The following is a 20,535-nucleotide window of genomic DNA, read 5'->3' on the forward strand; positions in this document are numbered from 1 at the left end:
GGGAGAAAGAAAAAGAGATGAGAGGGAGAAAGATGAGAAAGAGAGGGCAAGAAATGAGACACACACACACACACACACACACACAGATACCATTTAAAAGTAAAAACCAGGAGCCACAAAACCTGGGCATGGCTGGGAGGGTCGTGACTGTGCGGGGTGAGCGGTGTCAAGTTGGCCCGCCTGCCCAGGTTCTGTGGCTCCCGGTGTTTTCTTTTCTGTGAGGAAGGGGTCTAAATGGGTCTTTTGAGCGTTTAAGGGTGTAGACCCCTGTACTAGGTTTTCTTCAATTAAAAGACAAGGACAAAAAGATAATGATTTGCCCTTCTTTTACATATTACAGGGCAGAGAATGGCATTCATGTAATAATTTTAAAGACCCGGAAACTATAGACCAGGGGTGTCCAACCTGCAACTTTAAGACTTGTGGACTTACTCCCAGAATTCCTCAGCCAGCAAAGCTGGCTGAGAATTCTGGGAGTTGAAGTCCACAAGTCTAAAGTTGCAAGGTTGACACCTATAGACCAATCAGCCTAACATCAATACCCGGGAAGATACTGGAAAAGATAATAAAAAAAACAGATCTGCCAACATCTAGAAACAAGTAAAGTAATAACTAGCAGTCAGTAGGGGTTTGTTAAAAACAGATCATGCCAAACCAATCGTATTTCATTCTTCAATACAGTGACTAAATTAGTAGACCAGCAAAATAATGTGGACATAATATATTTAGATTTCAGCAAGGCATTCGACAAAGTAGACCACAACCTACTTCTTAGTAAGCTAGAAAAAAGTGGGATAGATAGCACCACCACGAGATGGACTCGCAACTGGCTGGAAAACCGTACTCAACGAGTAGTCCTTAATGGGTCTAAGTCTACATGGTGGGAAGTAAGCAGTGAGGTAACAAAGGTTCGGTCTTAGTCCCAGTACTCTTCAATACCTTCATTAATGACTTAGATGAGGGAATAGAAGGGGAACTTACCAAATTTGCAGATGATATTAAGCTGGCAGGAATAGCTAATACCCAAGAAGATAGGCTCAAGATCCAGATGGATCTTGACAGACTAGAATAGCAGTCGCCAACTGGTGGGCCGCAGCCCACTGCTGGACCATGAGAAAATTTTGGTGGGCCACAGAGAAATCTCACTCCCAGACCACCACCCCCAAAGCAATTAATCCAGGCTGTGCGGAAACACAAGGCTGCGCCACCCACATGGCCTGTGGGAACCCTCCCCGCCCACTCACAAACTTGCATGCTGAATTTCTATTTTTCCTTTTTCTGACCATCATCTGTTCTGCTGTGCCAGGAGATTTAGATTAACTAGGAAGCAGAAAATGGTTGGATTTCTTGCTTTCTAGCTAGTCTTTAGATCTTCGGCTCTCCTTTTAAATACAGCCGAACCTCCCTTCGGACTGAAGGTTTGCTTGCAAGCAAATTCAGTGCAGACTCACGGCAAGCAAATTTGAGAGACTGAGATAGCCAATGGCAGATAGATCACTGAATGATTCTGTGAACAACTCAATCTGCCTGCCTTCTTTGCCTGATTTTGGGTAAAAGTTGCTCTTTTTTTATAAAAAAATTCAATATTTACATGCATGGTGTGTTGTGAGTTAATTTTGTGAGTTTGCTTGCTAGCAAATTTTATGTGACAGACTGAGCTAGCCAATGGCAGATAGATTTCTGAATGAATCTGTGATTCTGTGAGCAACTCAATCTGCCTGCCTGCTTTGCCTGATTTTGGGTAAAAGTTGCTCTTTTTTATATAAAAAATCAATATTTATATAAATATTTATAATATTTACATACCAGCCATGCCCAGCCAGTCACATGACCACCAAGCCACACCCACAAATTAGGCCACACCCACAGAACCAGTTAGTGGTCCCTGGGTTCTAAAATTATGAGTTTGGTGGTCCCTGAGATCCAAAAGGTTGGCGACCCCTGGACCAAAATGAAATTCAATGTGGAGAAAAGTAAAGTCCTACACTTAGGCAAGAAAAACCAAAAGTACACGTATAGACTGGGTGAAACCAGGCTCAACAACAGTAACTGTGAGAGGGATCTTGGAGACTTAGTGGACAACCAGCTAAATATGAGCCAGCAGTGTGCAGCAGCAGCCAAAAAAGCTAATGCAATCCTAAGTTGTATTAACAGAGGGATACAATCAAGATCAAGTGAGGTACTAATACCACTCTATAAAGCCTTAGTAAGACCACACCTAGAGGACTGCATCCAGTTTTGTTCACACTATAAAAAAGATGTTGAGACTCTAGAAAAAGTACAGAGAAGAGCAACCAGGATGATTAGGGGACTGGAGGCTAAAACATACAATGAACGGTTGCAGGAACTGGGCATGGCTAGTCTAGTGAAGAGAAGGACCAGGGGAGACATGATAGCAGTCTTCCAATATTTGAGGGGCTGCCACAGGGAGGAAGGGGTCAAGCTATTTTCTAAAGCACCTGTAGGCCAGACAAGGAATAATGGATGGAAACTGAACAAGGAAAGATTTAACCTGGAAACAAGGAGAAACTTTCTGACAGTGAGAATAATCAACCAATAGAACAGCTTGCCCTCAGAATTTGTGGGAGGCCATCACTTGAGACCTTCAAGAAGAGATTGGACTGCCATTTGTCAGAAATGGTGTAGGGTCTCCCACTTGGGCAGGGGGTTGGACTAGATGACCTACAAGGTCCCTTCCAACTCTATGTGTTATCTGTTAAGACAACTTCCAAACAAACAGTAGGGAAAGAAGAGAAAAAAAAGAGTAATTTGATAAATAGAATCAATTGTCCCATAAAATGTTTTTTCCTGGATATGTTCAAGTAGAGACTAATCAACTTTAATTTGAAACCCTGGATTAAACATTAACTTGTGCTCATAGATTAAATGAATGTAACCACTACACCACATGCGCTGTGCGGCTAACCTGTCACACCAAACCAAAACACCTCACACCAAATCAAATCACATTGGATAAACAGGGAACAAACGAGTTGGATACATCGTTTCATCTTACAAAACGAAACAAAAACACTTCAAAATTGGGAATTAAAAGTACGTTTCAACAAATCCTTTCACGTTAAAAACAGCTATCCGAAATTGCTAATAATGAAGAAAAAGTGCTTCATTAGCTATCACTTCCAGTCTGGTCTATTTATTCAGAATTAAGCCCTATAAGGCAACTAAGAGCAACTTAATCCACCGTTTAGAATTTGCATACAAATCCTCTCCTTGGGGCTGTCACTTCACTGACCGTGAATTCAGTTCGAGTTCTAGGCAGAAAATATACAAATATACCTGCTACCAGGAGCAGGTAAAAATGTACCTCGGTTCCTGCACATTCAGTCGATCAGCAGTTCTTTCTAGCCTTCTAAGCCCAGCAAATACTTTGTTGATTTTATTATCACATTTTAAACCGACTTTTGATACTCGATCGCCCCGCCGCTACTGTATGCTGGAGAGAGACCCCCTCTACTCACCGCTCGCGGGGGGCAACCATGACCGGGGCTCGTCTGCGAAAGCTGGCCGAAGACAGGGCGGGGGCTCCTCAGCCGCTAGCCCGCGACTCCCGCGCCCTCCCAGCCCTGCAGCAACGCAGACCCCAAACTGCCGCCCGCATTCTCGCCCCTTTCCCCTTCAGCCTCGGCACCTCAGGAAAAAAACCAACCCAACCCCGGAAGCGGCAGTTTCCTTCTGCCTGTGGCGGGAAGAGGCCTCGGATCGGTTAAAAGAGGACTTCCCAATTCACGGCGAATGACTATATAGGCTTCAGCCGAATTAGCATTCCCTTCCCTCGTTCCGGTTTCTGTGACTTTGTACAATCTAAAAACTAAACTAACACACATGGTGTTGTAGGTTGGAAGTTCTGCGTGTAATGGGGTGGAATACAACGTCACTGGATTATCTAGCCTGTTTAAACCCACTTTACAGATTTGTTTCAACTGATTTCTTCCAGCAGATTTTTTCCCAATCATATGGATTTCAGGTTATTTGTTTTTCTCTTATTGTCTTTCCGGTTAAGTGATTATATCAGTTCTTGGGAGAGGGAAATTATATGTCAATTTCTGTGAATAAAGATCCAAGCCCTTTGACTTCTGGATTGAGGGTATCCTTTGTACATGTTGAATACTAGATGTAATGTCCCCTTGCATTGAGTAGAAGTATGCTTCATGGGAAGAAAATAATTGTAATTTAAATTTTTCTATAGGAATGTTGGAAGAAATTTCCCCATTCGTTTCCCACCTGGGAAACAGAAGCTGCCAGAAAGCTGGATTCTTTAAGGCAAGAAAAGTTGTGACACAGCTCTAGCATTCCTGGCTGGCAAGCAAATTGGGGAGGCAAACCCATGTTTTTTTTATACTTGATTTTCCTTTGAAGCTCCTACAGTTTGATGGGGTTATTTGTGTGCCTCTAGTTAAACTTATTGCCCTGAGTTCTGTCTTCCTCCCTTAATGGGGTTAATCCTGTTCCTGGACCCATATTGGGATTGAAATTTTTTACTACCGGTTCTGTGGGCGTGACTTGGTGGGCGTGGCAGGGGAAGGATACTGTAAAATCTCCAGCCAGAGGTGGTATTTGCCGGTTCTCCGAACTACTCAAAATTTCCGCTACCGGTTCTCTAGAACTGGTCAGAACCTGCTGAATACCACCTCTTTCCTGGACCTTTGCCTTTCCTTTCCTGGGGGTTAATCCTATCAGGGAAGAGGAAAAGAGTTCTCCTTGAATTATTTTTAGCTGGTTTTAAGTATTTCAGGATCTGCTTTACGGCCAGGCTTTGTTATTTCTATAACAGCAGTTAATTGATTCCAAATGACTTACCAAATTTAAAAAATTCATCATGTAATAAAAATCCATTAACACACACACACCATCTCATGGTAGCAGCAAACCCAGTCAAATCATCCACTTGATCGGCTCTGTTTCCATTCATGATCCCCAGGCCCACTGACAAAACCACATTTTAGGGTCTTTTCAAAAAGCAACACAGTGCAAGCCAATCAAACCTTGTGGGGGAAATGATGTTCACAAAGAAGGAACCACGATCATGAAGGCCTATTTTCATGGTTGCATCATATCACAGTCCCTAACTGATGAGACCCATAATATGCTCTGCTATCCTGGTAGGCAGGGTGGATGTAACGGGAGAAGTCCTTCAAATATATATTTTATCTTTTAACTGGATTAAGTGGACTGAGACTCAGAGATATGACTATCTTGGCAATATCTCACTTGAAGCCTCAGAACATAAAGCTGGCATTTTTTTAATCTTCCCAATTTCCAGAACACTGAGAACAAAATAATTAGCATAACTGTTTACCAGCAATACTCCAAAGATATTGTTTCCATAGTTTATGCAAAGAGATAAGTTTAACACATCACAATCTTGCTTAATTTAGATTACAAGAAAGATGAATCATTACATTTTAACTGGATGCTAGATTGTGACTTGTTAATCTGAATTCTATTCATAGATAGTATAGCATACCTGTAAAACTACACATATATCTAATAATTTTTCACTTAATGTTAGAGAAGCTGAGAGGATGGAAATGTGTGTGGTGTCTGTGTTATAAAAGTATAGATAGTCCTCGACATACAACAGTTCATTTAGTGACCATTCAAAGTTACAACAGCACTGGATAAAGTGACTTATGACCATTTTTCACAGTTACATTCTTTGCAGCATCCCCTTGATCATGTGATTAAAATTCAAATGCTTGGCAACTGGCTCATATTTATAATTGTTGCAATGTTCCGGGATATGGTAATCATCTTTTGTGAACTTCAGTGGGGAAGCCAGATTCCCTTAACAATTGGGTTACTAACTTAACAATTTCAGTGATTCACTTAACAACTGTGGCAAGAAATGTCATAAAATAGGGCAAAACTCACTTAACAAATGCCTCATTTAACAACAGAAATTTTGGGCTCAATTGTCATAAGTTGAGGACTACCTGTACTGCTTTGTGAACCAAGATACTTAGTCTGTAAAATACAAATAGAACTCAATGTCTTCTTAAATTAAAAAAATGACCACAAATCCTCCTTCAGCTTTGTTAAATTTCCTTCTTCAGTTTAACAAATCATTGGAATAAATAATCTAGAATAGTGATTGGTGATTAGTGATTAGTGATTCTAAAAAAGATTAGAAAAGATTTCATTAGAAACATGATGTGGTAAAATCTTTCCTGTACAGCAGTGATCCCCAACCTTTCTTATGTCGCGGCCCGGTATCCCCAACCTTTTTTATGGCGCGGCCCGGTACCGACATCAGCTGGGCGCCGCCATCTTGTTTTGATGAAAAAGTGCTTCCGGTGAGCTTTCTACCCGGAAAAGCTCACCGGAAGCACTTTTTCATCAAAAAAAGATGGCGCCCAGCAAGCCAGCGGCCCGGTAGGACTTGTTCCACGGACCGGTACCGGTCCGTGGACCGGTGGTTGGGGCCCCCTGCTGTACAGTATCTCTCTTTGAAAAATTTACAAATAAAATTACTCACAAATGAAGGCCCAGGTGTATCCCAGGTTAAGGTTGGTCACTAGAGGTTTTGACTTCCGAGCTTTCAAACTTTCAGAGGCTGAAGCCCATCTTCAGGCACTTCTGTAGGAAGTTAGCACCCAGCCCCTCCTAGAGAAATGAAATATCCTAGGAAATATTAAAAAGGCAGAATGTTTCCCCTAAAAAGAGTAGAAACTCAGAAGCAGAAACTCACCTCAGAAGCAGAAGCTCACCTCCCCACCTTTGTTAATGGGTGGCCCATTAAGGCCTGGGTCAGAATATTTTACATAACAAAGAACTCCAGGCAGAGTTATAGGAATTGCCCAAAGCCCTTTTCATAACATCATCATCCAGCAAGGCTCAACCAAGCCTGGGACCCAGGACAGCCTACAGAGTTGCCTCTGCATGGCCCCATGGGAGTCTGACAGCCAATCAGAATACAAGCTGAAATTCAAATGCCAACAGAGGATATAAAACCCAGGCACACCCAGCATATCAGCCAGTGGTGGGATTCAACCGGTGTTACTACCAGTTTGGTGCCTACGTTTTGCATTTTAGGTTCATATATATCCGTCATACGGATATATTTGATATGGCACGTGTGCCACAAGTGGCGTGCAGAGCCATTTGTGCTGGCACGTGAGCCGCAGGCAAACTTACCTCACTGCGCATGCGCACGTCTCACAGTTGATTTTTTCGGTCGGTTTGAGGCCTTTTTCGGCCTCCCAGAAGCTTGGAAAAAGGCTCTGCAAGGCTTTTCAGGCTGAATTACAGGCCCATCTCGTCACTTCCTGTAATACTGCCAGTGACAAAACGGCCCTATAATTTGGCCTGAAAAGCCTTGCAGAGCCTTTTTCCAAGCCTCTGGGAGGTTGAAAAAGGCCTCAAACCAGCTGAAAAATCAGAGCTTAGTGTTAGTAACTGTGCTTAGTGTTAGTAACTGTGTTACTATCTTAACAACTGTAGTAATTCACTTAACTGTGGCAAGAAAGGTCATAAAATGGGCAAAACTCACTAAACAAATGTTTCACTTTTGTTTAGGTTCAATTGTGGTCGTAACCAGTGGTGGGATTCAGCCAGTTTGTACCAATTTGGGAGAACTGGTTGTTAACTTTCTGAGCAGTTTGGTGAACTGATTGTTGGAAGAAATCATTAGGGCAGAGAACTGGTTGTTAAATTATTTGAATCCCTCTCAAGGACTTACTTGCATAAACATTCTCACTAATCTCACAGTTACAGACAAGATGATATTAGTTAATGAACGGATTTTTCCCCCCCCCCCCGCCTTTTTAATAAATGTTGTTTGCCGTATTTTGCGTTTTCTTTGTTAACCCCAATGGATGGAATAAGGTTACTTTAAAAGATGCTTTGAATTTGGACAGATATAGCCTCTTCATTATGTTCTTTTTTCTCATGCACCAGCACTGAGATTGCCCAAAGTTAGTTTCCTTTAGGTCCCATGTAATCAGTGGGTTATTTAAAAAAAAAACAACTCACTAATTTCCAGGATTATAGCTACATAAGGAAAGAAGTTGTGATAATGATCTAGAATTAGTTATAGTCATTGTAACTCCTCACCCCAAGAGCTCAGCTGAGGCTTGGGCAGGCAATTTACTGACCACCTATCTATCTATCCTTAGGTTATGGGCTGTACAAGAAAGCTTAGCTAGATTTGACCTGTGAACTTCTTTGCTTTCCAAGGATTGTACATACATCATAGCCAGGGGGCCCAACCCTGAGACTGTAACCCTCTACTGGGCCTTGATCCTTTTGGAACCTGGCCATGGTGGGTGAGTGCGCGTGCGCACATCCCCATTTGGGCAAGTGCATGTGCACCGCTCCATTTGTGTGAGCAGCACGCAAATGGAGCTGCGCACATGTGCAGAACCATCCCCTCTCCTCCCTCCCACAGATATGCAAAGCCAAAACGCTTGGGGAACTGTGTCATAGCAGATCCATACACAACGTTTTATTGTGGCAAATATAGTACCTTCCTCAATAACAGGCCAATGCCTGTTATCTCTACACTCCTAGACTTTGCAAGTTGATGTAGCCACATAATAAAGGCATCTTTAAATACTTACTCCTTAAAATAATTAAACATTACCAACATAGTTCTCTTCACTTATATTGCATTATAGTTCTCATAGTATTAGCTGGTGACAGGTATAGCCTACTCACCTGAAGGGTGGCATATTAGTGCCCTTCATTTCTAAGATATCATTAATGATACGTTGTGCATTATAAAGATTTCAGGAGCATTTAGTCATACCCATTCTTAACTGTCAGGGTATGCATAGAATGCAAATCATAAAGAAATATGCTACAAATGATAGAAAATTTAATTTAAAATTTTGACTGAAATAATGGTTCGAATCAAATATCTCTCCTTCAGTTGAAACAAGATTACTTATTTTTTAAAGTTTGATAAATTTGTTACAGGCCTGGTTATTATTCTAATACTGCTCTAAGTAGCAGGAAGTCTTTTTTATATGTTGTGTTCATAAAATGACAAATTCTGCAGGAGTTTGATTGTTTATATTTTTTCTTTCCAAGAGAATATATTACAGGGTAGCATAAAAATGTGTCAGTTTTGAACTATGTGAACTTGTAAAATGAACTTGTAAAATGAAAACCCAATTAACTAGTTTGTTTTTCTTCATTTTTCCCTAATGTATGCTTATGAACTGAAATTTTTTTGGACTTAATTGTAAGTGTAACATTGCAAGTGTAACATTGCAAAATTTGACCTAGTTCTTTTTTTCAGTGAACCAGCATAATGAACGTTCCAGATCTAATATATTGACTATAAATAAATGGCTATGAATGTGAAATCATGAAAAGTGAATTCCGAAACCATAGTTTTAAATAGAGTTTTAAAAGTGATCTTGATAGAAGAGGTTGCTGTGTTTTTGTAGTTGTAGGTTGCCACCTAACCTGAGAGAAAAAAATGAAGAAAATGAATGTACCATAATATAAGCACAATTTTTCAAGAGCATGGTGATGTGGTATTAATGTGGTTTTTCCTTCAATGAAATTGAAATTATGGTGATTTGAATGGTTGGTTTAGCTGTCTCTCAACTGGCCCACCTAACTGATCATTTGATACCCGTGATATTTGCTATTGATATTTCTGAAAGGAGATGTAGTCCTTTTTAAAAAAAATAATATGAAACCTGTGTGAAAAGAGTACTACAGCTGACACACAATTTTTGCACATGATTTAGCACTTAAAAAAAACACACACCACACAATTCCCATCTTCAGAAATAGGCCAACAGGCAGGTCCTAGTTGTGAGGAAGGTATAAAGGAGCATAAGGAATACTTTCCTCTTCTCTTACAGATCATCCTGCATTTCTCTACATCTGGGATGTGTGGCTTGAACTATGGTATGGAGAGGTGGGCTGAATAGAGCTGGAAAGAATTATTGATAACAAACGCCTCAACCACGTGCTGCAAATGGTAATACAGATACTAAGTAGTGGTGACTCACACCATATACATGTAGAATGTGGCAAAGGCAAAGTACACTCTCTCCTCCTAGTTGAAACTGGTTGTGTAACACCACTTGTATCAGAAGCAATGGAAAGCCTATAAGGTATGCATAGATGATACAGGCAGGTTCTGACTGTCTTTTACACTTTAAACCCAACTTGTGCAACAAAAGATTGGGGTTTTCTAAGTTTTCTAATGGTCTAGCATTTTCAAAAAAATACTAAGCCTGTGTTTATAAGGATCTCATGTAAGACCTGGTAAAGTTTATGGAAAGCACAAAATTAGCCTTTATGTATAGGCAGTTGTTCTGCAGAAGTCAGTTTAGGTTGTGGGGTTGTTGTTGTTTTTTTTGCAGCAAGATACAATAGTCATGATGTGCAATGCCCAGCTACCAGCAGGCAGATAAATACCCACACTGTTTTAAACAATCCACCCATCATGAACCATATTGTTGATGAAGTGCCTTAGAGATCATGTCACACCAAAATTTCTGTGAGGAGAACAGGAAAAGCATTCCTTTTAAACTAACATAGCTAAAGACAAATTTAAGGTGTAGACTAGGGTTGAGTTGGAAGAGGTGTTATACAAGAAATGTTATAAAAAAAGGTTACTGGATATATTCATGCAGTAGTTAGGAGGACATTCAGTAAGTGTTAGTCCTCAGTCAAGAGAATTTAGAATAATATGACAAGATTTCACAAGCTTTATAGGTAGTCATTGTCTATGGGAATCAACATAAAGAATTAAATAATTTCTATTTTAAGACCATAAAATATTTTATTACAAATAATTATTTAGAAAATTTATCAAAATAAAATACAGTATATAGCAATGCAAGTATTATCTTTCCACTGTTTATCATTGATCATTTCCCTTTTTATTCTCCTTATGAGACATTTGGAATCATGAATTGTAATATTTCTATATGTTATCATATATATCAGGGCATTCTGTTTATATATATCATTTGCATTTTAAAATTTAAACCTGCATTTACTAACTTAAATATATTCAGCATGAAATTATGCATGTAACTTCCCAAAAAAGGAACACATAGTTTGTATATAAACTGAACCATTTAAATTGAAATTTAAAAAGCAACAGTTGAATGACATAGCAATACTATGCTTATAAATGTTTTTAAACCATATTATGAACAGATTGGAGAAAGAAGAGCTTGATCAGTAGCTTGATGCAAATGAATCTGGAGACGAAATTATGTTCAGCAGCAGTATAATTGTTATAAACACTGAAAATTATCTTCATACTGAACATAATTTCATCTGCACAGCAAGAAAAGTCACATTGCAAAAATCACCTTTGCTTTGGATTCAAGGCAAAATATTGGCTTATGAAAAGGCCCTAAAATAGTCTTTCAAAGGAACAAAAAACTCTCTAATCAGTGTAGCTGGACGTTGAGAGAAAATTCTAGATCTGCAAATGTTCTCTGCCAAGAGAGATAAATCCATGTTCAACGCTGAAGCAGAGTATTTGCTAGAAAGGAATTAGAAAATGTTTATGTAACAAAAACAGTCAGGCAAGCAAGCACACAAAAAAATCTACACTTCTCAATGGGCTGTTCAGCATTTCACTTACTTAATTTACTTATTTCAACTTAACATAAAGGATTATCCTGTTTCCTACTTGGGCCATTTTACCTTTGGCGATCTTACAAGGCCTCATTGTGCAAAATAGCATGTAGTTCTACATTTAAAGATGCTGGCGGCAAGTTCATGACAAAATAATGTGTGTGGACACGAATATGATGGATAGATTTTTTCTTTCTTTCTTCCATGTTCCTGTTTGGTTTTGCATGTGTTAAAAGGACAGAAGTTCTCTGGCTAAAAGGTGGCTTTCCAACGTACTGTACAAAAGGAAATTCTTTCTCCTTTATCCCTTGTATTCCTGAATAAATTACAGGTAGTCCTCAACTTACGATTACAATTGAGTCCAAAATTTCTGTTGCTAAGTGAGTTATTTGTTAAGTGAGTTTTGCTCCATTTTACAACCTTTCTTTCCACGGTTGTTAAGGAATCACTGCAGTTGTTAAGTTAGTAACATGTTTGTAAAGTGAATCTGGCTTCCCCATTGACTTGGCTTGTCAAAGGGTCACAGAACATGATCACATAAACTCAGGACACTGCAAATGTCATAAATCAGTTGCCAAGCACTCCAAAGTTTGATCACAATGCTGCAACTGTTGTAAATGTGAAAAACAACCATAAGTCACTTTTCAGTGCTGTTGTAACCTTTAACATCCCTAAACAAACTCTTATAAGGACTACCTGTACACCCTTATACATATGGTTTCTATTTTATATATATATGGTATGCAGCTTTGTTTGGGTATTTTCCCACGTCATTATAGTTGTGCTTTTAAAGTTGTAGCAACGTTTCGGCAGAATCTCATCAGAAGCCTGATGATGGCAGATGAGATTCTGCCGAAGCGTTGCTACAACTTTAAAGCACAACTATAATGGCGATGAAAATACCTGAACAAAGCTGCATACCATACATGTAATACCATAAAAACTTAAGAAAACAAATATATATATATATATATATATATATATATATATATATATATATATATATATGTATATGTATATGTATATGTATGTATATGTATGTATATATATATATATATATATATATATATATATATATATATATATATATATATATATATATACACACACACACACACACACACGCACACACACACACATACATACATACATACATACAGAGAGAGCAAACATTGCCCTTGGCTATTAAAGAAACTTCTGATAGAAAAATGAAGCCAAACCGTAGCCACAATTCCTCAAAATGAAAATGGCTAGTTGACTCATATTTTCAAATGTTATTTATTATAAACAATATTTTATCCTGCTGTCCAGTTTCATTTTATACCTCTTACTCCATTTAGAGAAATTATACTGTAGTTCTCATGATGGAAATGCAGAAAGCCAAATTATATTTAACAAAGATAATTATACAAATTAAACTACATTGGTTTGTCTTTTCTTGCTAATGCTATATATTCATATGACACATATTTGGAGAATAACTGCAAAATTTCAAAATTACCAAGAATTACTATATACAGTTAGCTAAAGCACTCCTGGAATCATCCTTTATAAAGGCATTGGTAAATTATTTAACTGTTGTTGCAAACCTTACCTACTTACCAGGTATGTTGTAGGAATTGGTTTAAACTGGAATGCAACTTGATAGTCAAATGATAAAAGTTTTGTGTGAGAGTTCATATAGCCTGCCATTACCTTTATGCCATTACCTAGCTTCCCTTGGTGCATTGACCAATAGCTATAGTTCCTGGCACCGTAATCCAGCAAAATATCTGAAGGAGACCAAACAGTTTACAGCATACTGTTCTGTTGTTAGGAGATACGGGAGAGTGCTCTAATTCATAATATTGATCAACATTCCTGTTTACAGTAGGGATGCACAAATTCAGGCATCTTTGCTATATCTAATTCTGAAACTTTGTTACTGCAAATTTGTTATTGTTTTTTATAGTAAAAAAAGCAAAGAATTGTTGAAGAGGATTTCCTAAATTATTTACAACATTTTGCATTAATTCAGTTTTAAAAGAATATGCTAAGTTAAATTGAGAAACAAATTATTCACCTCTTAACAGATGGAATGTTGCTCCAGATATGCACTGCGTTCTGTACATTGCTGTCATCTTGTTTATATATGAGAACTGCTTCCATCTATAAACATATTTATACCTCAACCATAAGAAGGTTGTCTCCAAACAATAATCATTCCACATAATACGGAACTATAGGCAGTCTTCGACTTATGACTATTCATTTATCAGCTATTCAAATTTATGACGCTGCTGAATAAAGGGGCTTATGACCCTTGTTGCAGTGCCACCATGGTCATGTAAACAAAATTTAGGCACTGGGCATTCAGCCCACCCTTATGACCAATTGCAGGGATGCTGCAGTCCCTTCTGTCTATCTCCTTCACTTCCATTCCTCTCCATTCCTATAGGTCTTAGGCCTGCTTTTATGCCCCACTGGGTCCCCGCAGGCCTTGGACCTGCTTCATAGCCTCCTTCCCACCCTTAATTTTAATTTTTGGTAGATTTTCAGGAAGCAGCTGCTCCACTGCATGGTCTATTTAAACAGTGGAGGCCATGTGACACTGTCCTGGAAATGTGCACCATTTTGGGAGTGGCCGCAATGAAATTCTATCCACTTCCTGTATGGTGTCATGCAGCCTTCAGGAAGGCCAAAGGGTAGAGCAGGCCAGCTCTCCTCAAACACAATCTACGGAGCTCTAACAATCCATTCTTTAGCCTCCCTATACAGCGGAACAGGCCACATGTGAACTAGAATCAGGCCATGGGTAAGCTGGGGTGCTGCTGCAATGCAGGTCTGGTCCTGTGCTAGGCCTCCCAACGATCCATGCAGTTGTTTAACAACTGCAATTGGTGGGGAGGAGAGAGCAGGTATTGGGTCATTAGATAAAGTAGTTATGTGGGCACCTCACTTAATGACTATCATGACTTGTGACTGTAATAGGCAGGCTGCATTACAGTCATACACCAAGGACTACCTGTACACAATTGTATTTAATTTGGCCAGGAGACTTTGAGTTTTGCTTCTGATATAGTCATGAAAGCCAGCCGAGTAACTTTGGACCAGTCTCTCTCAGCCCACAATATCAGGCTCGGCTAACAAGTTGGTCAGTCAATTCCTGTTGAAACCAATGGATCAATATTCAGTTGATCTGAAAAAGGCAGACCTTGCACTTGCGAAAAAACACTAAGATGAAGAAATAAAGGACTTCCAATAATTACCGTTTTGCTCTCAGCCTGTGGCAACTTTACCATGGAAGGGGACTCTGTGGATCAACTGGAAAGCGTGAGGTCCACAGATCCCCGCACAACACAATGTAGAATGCTTTTATATTTATATGAGGCTTGGGACCAAACTGGGAGTCAACTTTAATGCAAGCTTGCTGTAATCACATGTTTGTGCATTCGAGTTTCATTGTGAATGCCAACCGGATGAACTGAAATCTTTCCTGGATATGTCAGGGATGCATGCAGAGCCAATATCATATTTTGTATTGTTCCAGTAAAAATCTACATGAATGTTAGGTATTTAAATCATTGATGCAAAGTCAGTTCATTCACTTCCCAATAGCAACTGATTTACAACTAACCTGAAAAAAGCGAGAAGCTGCATCCCTCTCTTCTTCATCCAAGACAATGTTGTCTACAAATAGCCAAAAAAATGGCTTTTTATTTTTTTCTTTAGGACTTCCATACTGAAGTATACGAAAATATTGGTAAAAATACCAGGCTTTAGAAGGAAGAAAGAAGTTTGTTTTCTTGTAAATAGCATTTGAAAATGGTTTCTAAAAATAAATTACAGTCTTTTTAAAAAAAGTGATAACTACTACATGATCTTTCTCAGTTGTCCAGAATTTTGAACTTCTGAAAACCAAATGTATCAAAAGGAATCCTTTATTGAGATGAGACCATTCATGTAGGGATTTAAAGCAGTGTCTAAGGTCTCTCAGGCATGCAGAGACAGATAAGGGAGTTTAAAACCCCTCCCCTTATCTTGATATGTATTTAGTAAAACAAAGAGCCAACATGTTAATTCCCCCCACCCCTTTTTTAGAATGATCTTTTTCAGGGTTTCCCAGGACACTTCTCACCGTGGAAGGTTCCGGCCATCTGGGTTTCAGCCCTCCATTGTATCATGTATAGGTTATACAAATTCGATATAAGATTAAATATATTTAGGTTACATCAAGAAGGATTTCTTTATCAGTCCCCTCCCCCATTTTTTCTCCCATTGAAGAAATGATACACGGATCTGACAGAACCTTTTCAATAACATTCAGTTAGGGCATAGGTGTCAAACTCAAGGCCCAGGGACTGGATCCACCCTGTGAGGTGCTTAGATCTGGCCTGTGGGGCTACCCTGGAAATAGCGAAGGACCAGCCCACAGTGCTTCTGCCAGTGAAAACAGCTCACGAGGGCCACATGGGGTCCTCCAAAGCTCAGTTTTTGCTGGCTGAGGGTTGCAGAAGGCCATCCCAATCAAAAACAGAGCCTGCGGGGGCCACATGTGAGCCCCCTGAGCTCCGTTTTTGCTGGCAGAGGATTGCAGGAAGCCGTTGCAGCTAAAAACAGAGCTTGGGACCTGTTTTTGCTGGCAGAACGCTTGGGCTACCACAGGTGCCCCCAAAACAAGTGACATGCTGGCCATGGCCACCCTGGCCACACCTACCCCAGCTCCTGAGGTCAAACACAGCCATGCGGCCCTCAATGAAATCGAGTTTGAAATCCCTGAATTAGGGAGTTGTCTCATATCAGTAATTCACTGGCACATAATACAGGTAACCATTATGACCACAAGTGAGACTGGAATTTCAGTTGTAAGTCATGATGGTTGTAAATCAGGAGTGTCAAACTCAATTTCATTAAGGGCTGCATCAGCATTGTGGTTGCCCTCGGGGGAGCTGAGGGGGTGTTGCTAGGAGGTGTGACCAGGTGATCGTAGCCCAATGGGTGGGCGTGGCCAGGTTGGACTTGATCAGCTTGACGTCGCTCACATTGAGGGGCACCTGTGGGGAAACAGGCAGGGCTGGGTGGGATAGAGGGGTCTCCGGCAGAAGAGGGCAGTACCAGGGGCCTGACCCACTGGAGGAACAAAAACAGACAGAGGGATTGTGGTGAGGCAGCCCAGCTGGTCACCATCATCACCATGCTACAGCCCCTGCATGCTCGGCCCCCACCATTAAACCTTGTCCTCCAGAGCAGTGGTCGCCAACCAATGGGCTGGGTACCACTGGTGGTCTGTGAGAAAATTTTGGTGGTCTGCAGAGAAGTGTCCACTCCAAAGTGATCACTAACTGGTGGACTGGGGACCACTGGTGGTCTGCGAGAAAATGTTGGTAGTCCACAGAGAAATGACCCCTCCAAAGCAGTTAATCCAGGCTGTGCCGCCCACATGGCCCACCCACCCGCTGGCCCTCATCCTTCAGCCAAGCACAAGCTTTACCTTGAGTAGAGCCATGCGAGCTGGAACTGGAAAGTAAGACCAATGGCAGGGGAGGGAAATTCGCCCCAGGGTGGTTTGCTGATGTTGGTAGGAAAGTAGGTCCCATATTCCAGAGCTGCAGTAGTCACAGGACTGGCCCTTTGGTCATCCTGGAGCAGCAGGTGCACTGACCTGCCATGGACTGGATGAGCTGCTCTGGGATGACCAAAGGGCCAGTCTTGTGACTACTGCAGCTCTGGAATATGGGACAGGCCTCTGGTGGGGTTGGAAATCTCCGCCATAGCGGGTGGCACGTGTAATGTGCAAATCTGCAGGTGGTGCAACGTGCAAAAAGCAGTGCAGCCCTCACTGGCCAGGACAAGGTAATAGTGCTGTTGTGGCAAGAGCGGGGGCGGAGGCACAGGCAGGCCAAAGCAGTGATAGAGATGGTTGGAAGGTGCAGGAGTGCCACACTACTTGTATTTGCATGGCATCAGCATTCCGCCTTTGCTCAAGGAGCCTGGCCGAAGTTTCCTGCACTGCTCGCGCTTCAACACTTTGACTTCCAGGGACAGGAGTTTAGCCAACCTATCTGCAAAATCGTTTCTCTCTCGAGAAGCGTTCTCAGAAGCAGCGTAGGAAACTTCGGCTGGGGTCTTGAGAGACGAGAGTTACTCCTGCTGCTTCTCTCCACGAGTGCTCCTCGAGAGAGAGACGGTTTTGCAGGTAGAATTTAAACCTGGAGAATTTAAACCTGGAGTAACAGTAAGAGGATATGATATGGATTAACATCTTGATTATCAATTTTTACCTGGGTGGAAGACTTATTCATTTGATACATTATTATTGTTATAATTGGCTTCATTTCTTGTATCTATATTCAATGTATGCCTATATGTAATTACGTTAAGTATTGTTGTAACCAAACCAACCCGAGAAATAAGGAGATGGTTAAATCACCAGGTAGTAGTAATTCACAGGTCTGAACTGGTGAAATAGAACAGGAGGGATTGTGATATGTAAAATTATACCTGTGAAAATATAAAGCAATGGTAACACCATCTTTAACCTCTGTGTTAACCTAAGATAATTTACTGGAAAATTATGTAAGAATTTTCTATTTTTTGGGGGTATAAAATTACATATGTGGCAGGTTATGCTGACCAGTGTCATGTTAATGATGGAGATTACTAGAAATGTGAACAGGTAAACAGGACAAGGAAACAGATGTTATGCTACATTAACAGGAGTGTTGTGTAGGGAGATACGTAGCTTGGATAGAGTGTGAACCCAGGAAAGGGGCAGAGACTGTATATTTGAACCTGTATATAAATCCCAGCCCTCCTGGGAGAAATGTTTTCTGCCCACAGGCAGAATTCCCTTTTGCAAAAGCTTCATAATAAAGCTCTTATATATTCTTCACGTGTCTCCAGTATTCAGTTGTCTGAATACCTGAATGGTTGATTTTTATCACAAACTATAATATTGGTCTAGTGGATTAATGGTACCCACTTTTTTTATTTAAGCCTTCAAGTCACTTTTTGACTCCTGATAATTGTCTGTACTAGTCCCTGCAGTTTACCTTTGCAAGGTTTTTTAGAAGTGGTTTGCCATTAGTTGCTTCCTAGGGTTGAAAATGTCTGACCCAAATTCACTCAGCTGGCTTCAACCCTCAGGCAGAATTCAGTCCCCAGGTTTCTAGCCTGATAGCCTTTATCACTACACCAAACTCTATTATGTAAATACCCAATAACAATGAGAACAAATGGGATATGTCTGAACTAGGACTAAGATGATTCAGATTCAAGGCCTCACTCAGCCATAAAGAGCATCAAAACAAGACAATCACTATTGCTGAGCTTAAACTGGTTTATAGAACTTTTGTCAGAGGACACTAGGATGGCTGTCTTGAAATCCTACAAGATACAAAAAGGTGAAATTGGTTTGTGATATGTTTTACCATCATTTAGCAATTGCAACAGACTGTAGTTCCTCCCCACCACTGGGCAAAGGTTAGCAGGATTTATTTTTTTTCTGTATACCTGAAGCTTTATTTGACAAAAAGATTTTATAATGGACCAAGTGGGGGGGAGAGAAGGGGAAGAGATGTGCCAGTATAAGTGACTGGATCATTCAGCTGTGCTTTCAGATGTGTAACCCGTGTATCAGGAGGGAATCTATGATTATAATTATTGGATGATCACCACGAGTTTATGGCACTGTAGCTGTTGTTGAATACAACTTCCAGGGTACCTCAAAATTGCTGTACTTCCTAAGAAGCTTGGAAAATGTGGTTCAGCAACATTTGGATCCAGCTTCCTTTTTCCGGCAGCGAGAGCAAAATTAATGCATGGAGGATTGAAGAGACCTTTACTGGTGATTGCTCTAATATCTTGCTTCTTTTAGAATCATTTTTTTTTTTTTTGCTTGAATAGAACAAAATATGCTTAGGAATGTGCACCATGGGCAGATCACTACGCTATAAATACTTTTGTGGGAGATAACTAACATCAATGGAATCATCAAATTATTTCCCAAGTAAACCTATTTACAGAAAAGGGAACAAAAATGCAACCCAAAAAACAAATGATTTTCAACAAACCAGAATCCATGGTACTTATATCAATATTTTCATTTTATGTATGATTAAGTTGCTTACCAGATGGATGCTTGTAAAATTTTGCTACAGGAGGAGTTGAGCCAAAAATCAAATCAAATGGACCCCATTCTTCTATCTAGTAAATAGAATAAATCAGCTTCAGAAACTTGATTGGTTCATTAATTAACATACTGATCATTAATAATGCTGATCTACAAATTAATATATTTAATGGACAAAAGCAGTAATTTCCACAAGTCCCAATTAAAATGTATCATATTGGGTAAGATTCTGCCCATTGACAATAGTTTATTTCAAATTCATTCAAATGTATTATTAAATTATTATGAATATTAATTAAATAATTCATAATTTCCAAACACCCCTCCCCCCCAGTATAGCAGAAAACATTCTATGCTTTCCCCCCAAATCCTCTCACTAGACTCCTGAATGAGCATAAAATCCCAAAACCTACTTTTTTTTTTTTTATTGTGGGAGGCACATCTAATTCTCCCTACCCAAACCTCTGTCTCTTACTCGAAGATTATGCTTAAAATTCAATTTTTCTCAAGTTCTCAACAGTTGTACAGTTCTTCTCTTAGGCACCCAGTTCCTCCAGCAGACTGCGCACAGATCTCGGTTCCAGTCAGGCTGAAAGCATATACTAACCTTCCTTCCATTCCACTGTGGGTGACTATATTTTGTATAGGTTATCTTCAAATTCAGCTTTTGTTTCTATCTTTATTTTAACTCTTTTTTTCTCTTGCCACTGGTTTTCTCCCAAACTTTCAATTCCCCATTCTACTTTCTTTCAGCTTGCCCTCTTATCAATTCTACTATACAAAAATTCATCCTCAAAATAATCAGCAAAACAATCCACACAGTGTAATAAATCAATGTAAACCCT

General features: G+C 40.0%; 2 protein-coding genes across 6 annotated transcripts in view; both read right to left on the reverse strand.

The window, feature by feature from the left end:
• Positions 1–3,786, reverse strand: part of ICOSLG (inducible T cell costimulator ligand) — a 57,257-nt gene extending 53,471 nt beyond the window's left edge. For 2 of the 5 annotated variants that reach the window (XM_087966806.1, XM_087966807.1), the window contains exon 1: positions 3,480–3,733. In XM_087966806.1, the coding sequence (XP_087822932.1) occupies positions 3,480–3,499 (20 nt within the window). In that variant the 5' untranslated portion in view covers positions 3,500–3,733. Of the gene's footprint in view, positions 1–3,479 lie in introns of all 5 variants that reach the window. The other 3 variants (XM_087966803.1, XM_087966805.1, XM_087966808.1) reach the window with 2 other exon arrangements.
• Positions 3,787–11,175: 7,389 nt separating this feature from the next.
• The window catches only part of DNMT3L (DNA methyltransferase 3 like), a 28,479-nt gene continuing 19,119 nt past the window's right edge, over positions 11,176–20,535 (reverse strand). The window contains exons 10-13 of the mRNA XM_026673975.2: positions 19,689–19,764; positions 15,197–15,336; positions 13,643–13,728; positions 11,176–11,485 (exon numbers count right to left, since the gene is read on the reverse strand). Coding sequence (XP_026529760.2) covers positions 11,341–11,485; positions 13,643–13,728; positions 15,197–15,336; positions 19,689–19,764 — 447 coding nt within the window. The 3' untranslated portion in view covers positions 11,176–11,340. The remainder of the gene's footprint in view (positions 11,486–13,642; positions 13,729–15,196; positions 15,337–19,688; positions 19,765–20,535) is intronic.

This window comes from Notechis scutatus, chromosome 5 (assembly GCF_049901735.1).
Source record: "Notechis scutatus isolate UNSWTSFEM ecotype Mainland chromosome 5, rNotScu1.2, whole genome shotgun sequence".
In the NCBI taxonomy this organism is placed as follows: domain Eukaryota; kingdom Metazoa; phylum Chordata; class Lepidosauria; order Squamata; family Elapidae; genus Notechis; species Notechis scutatus.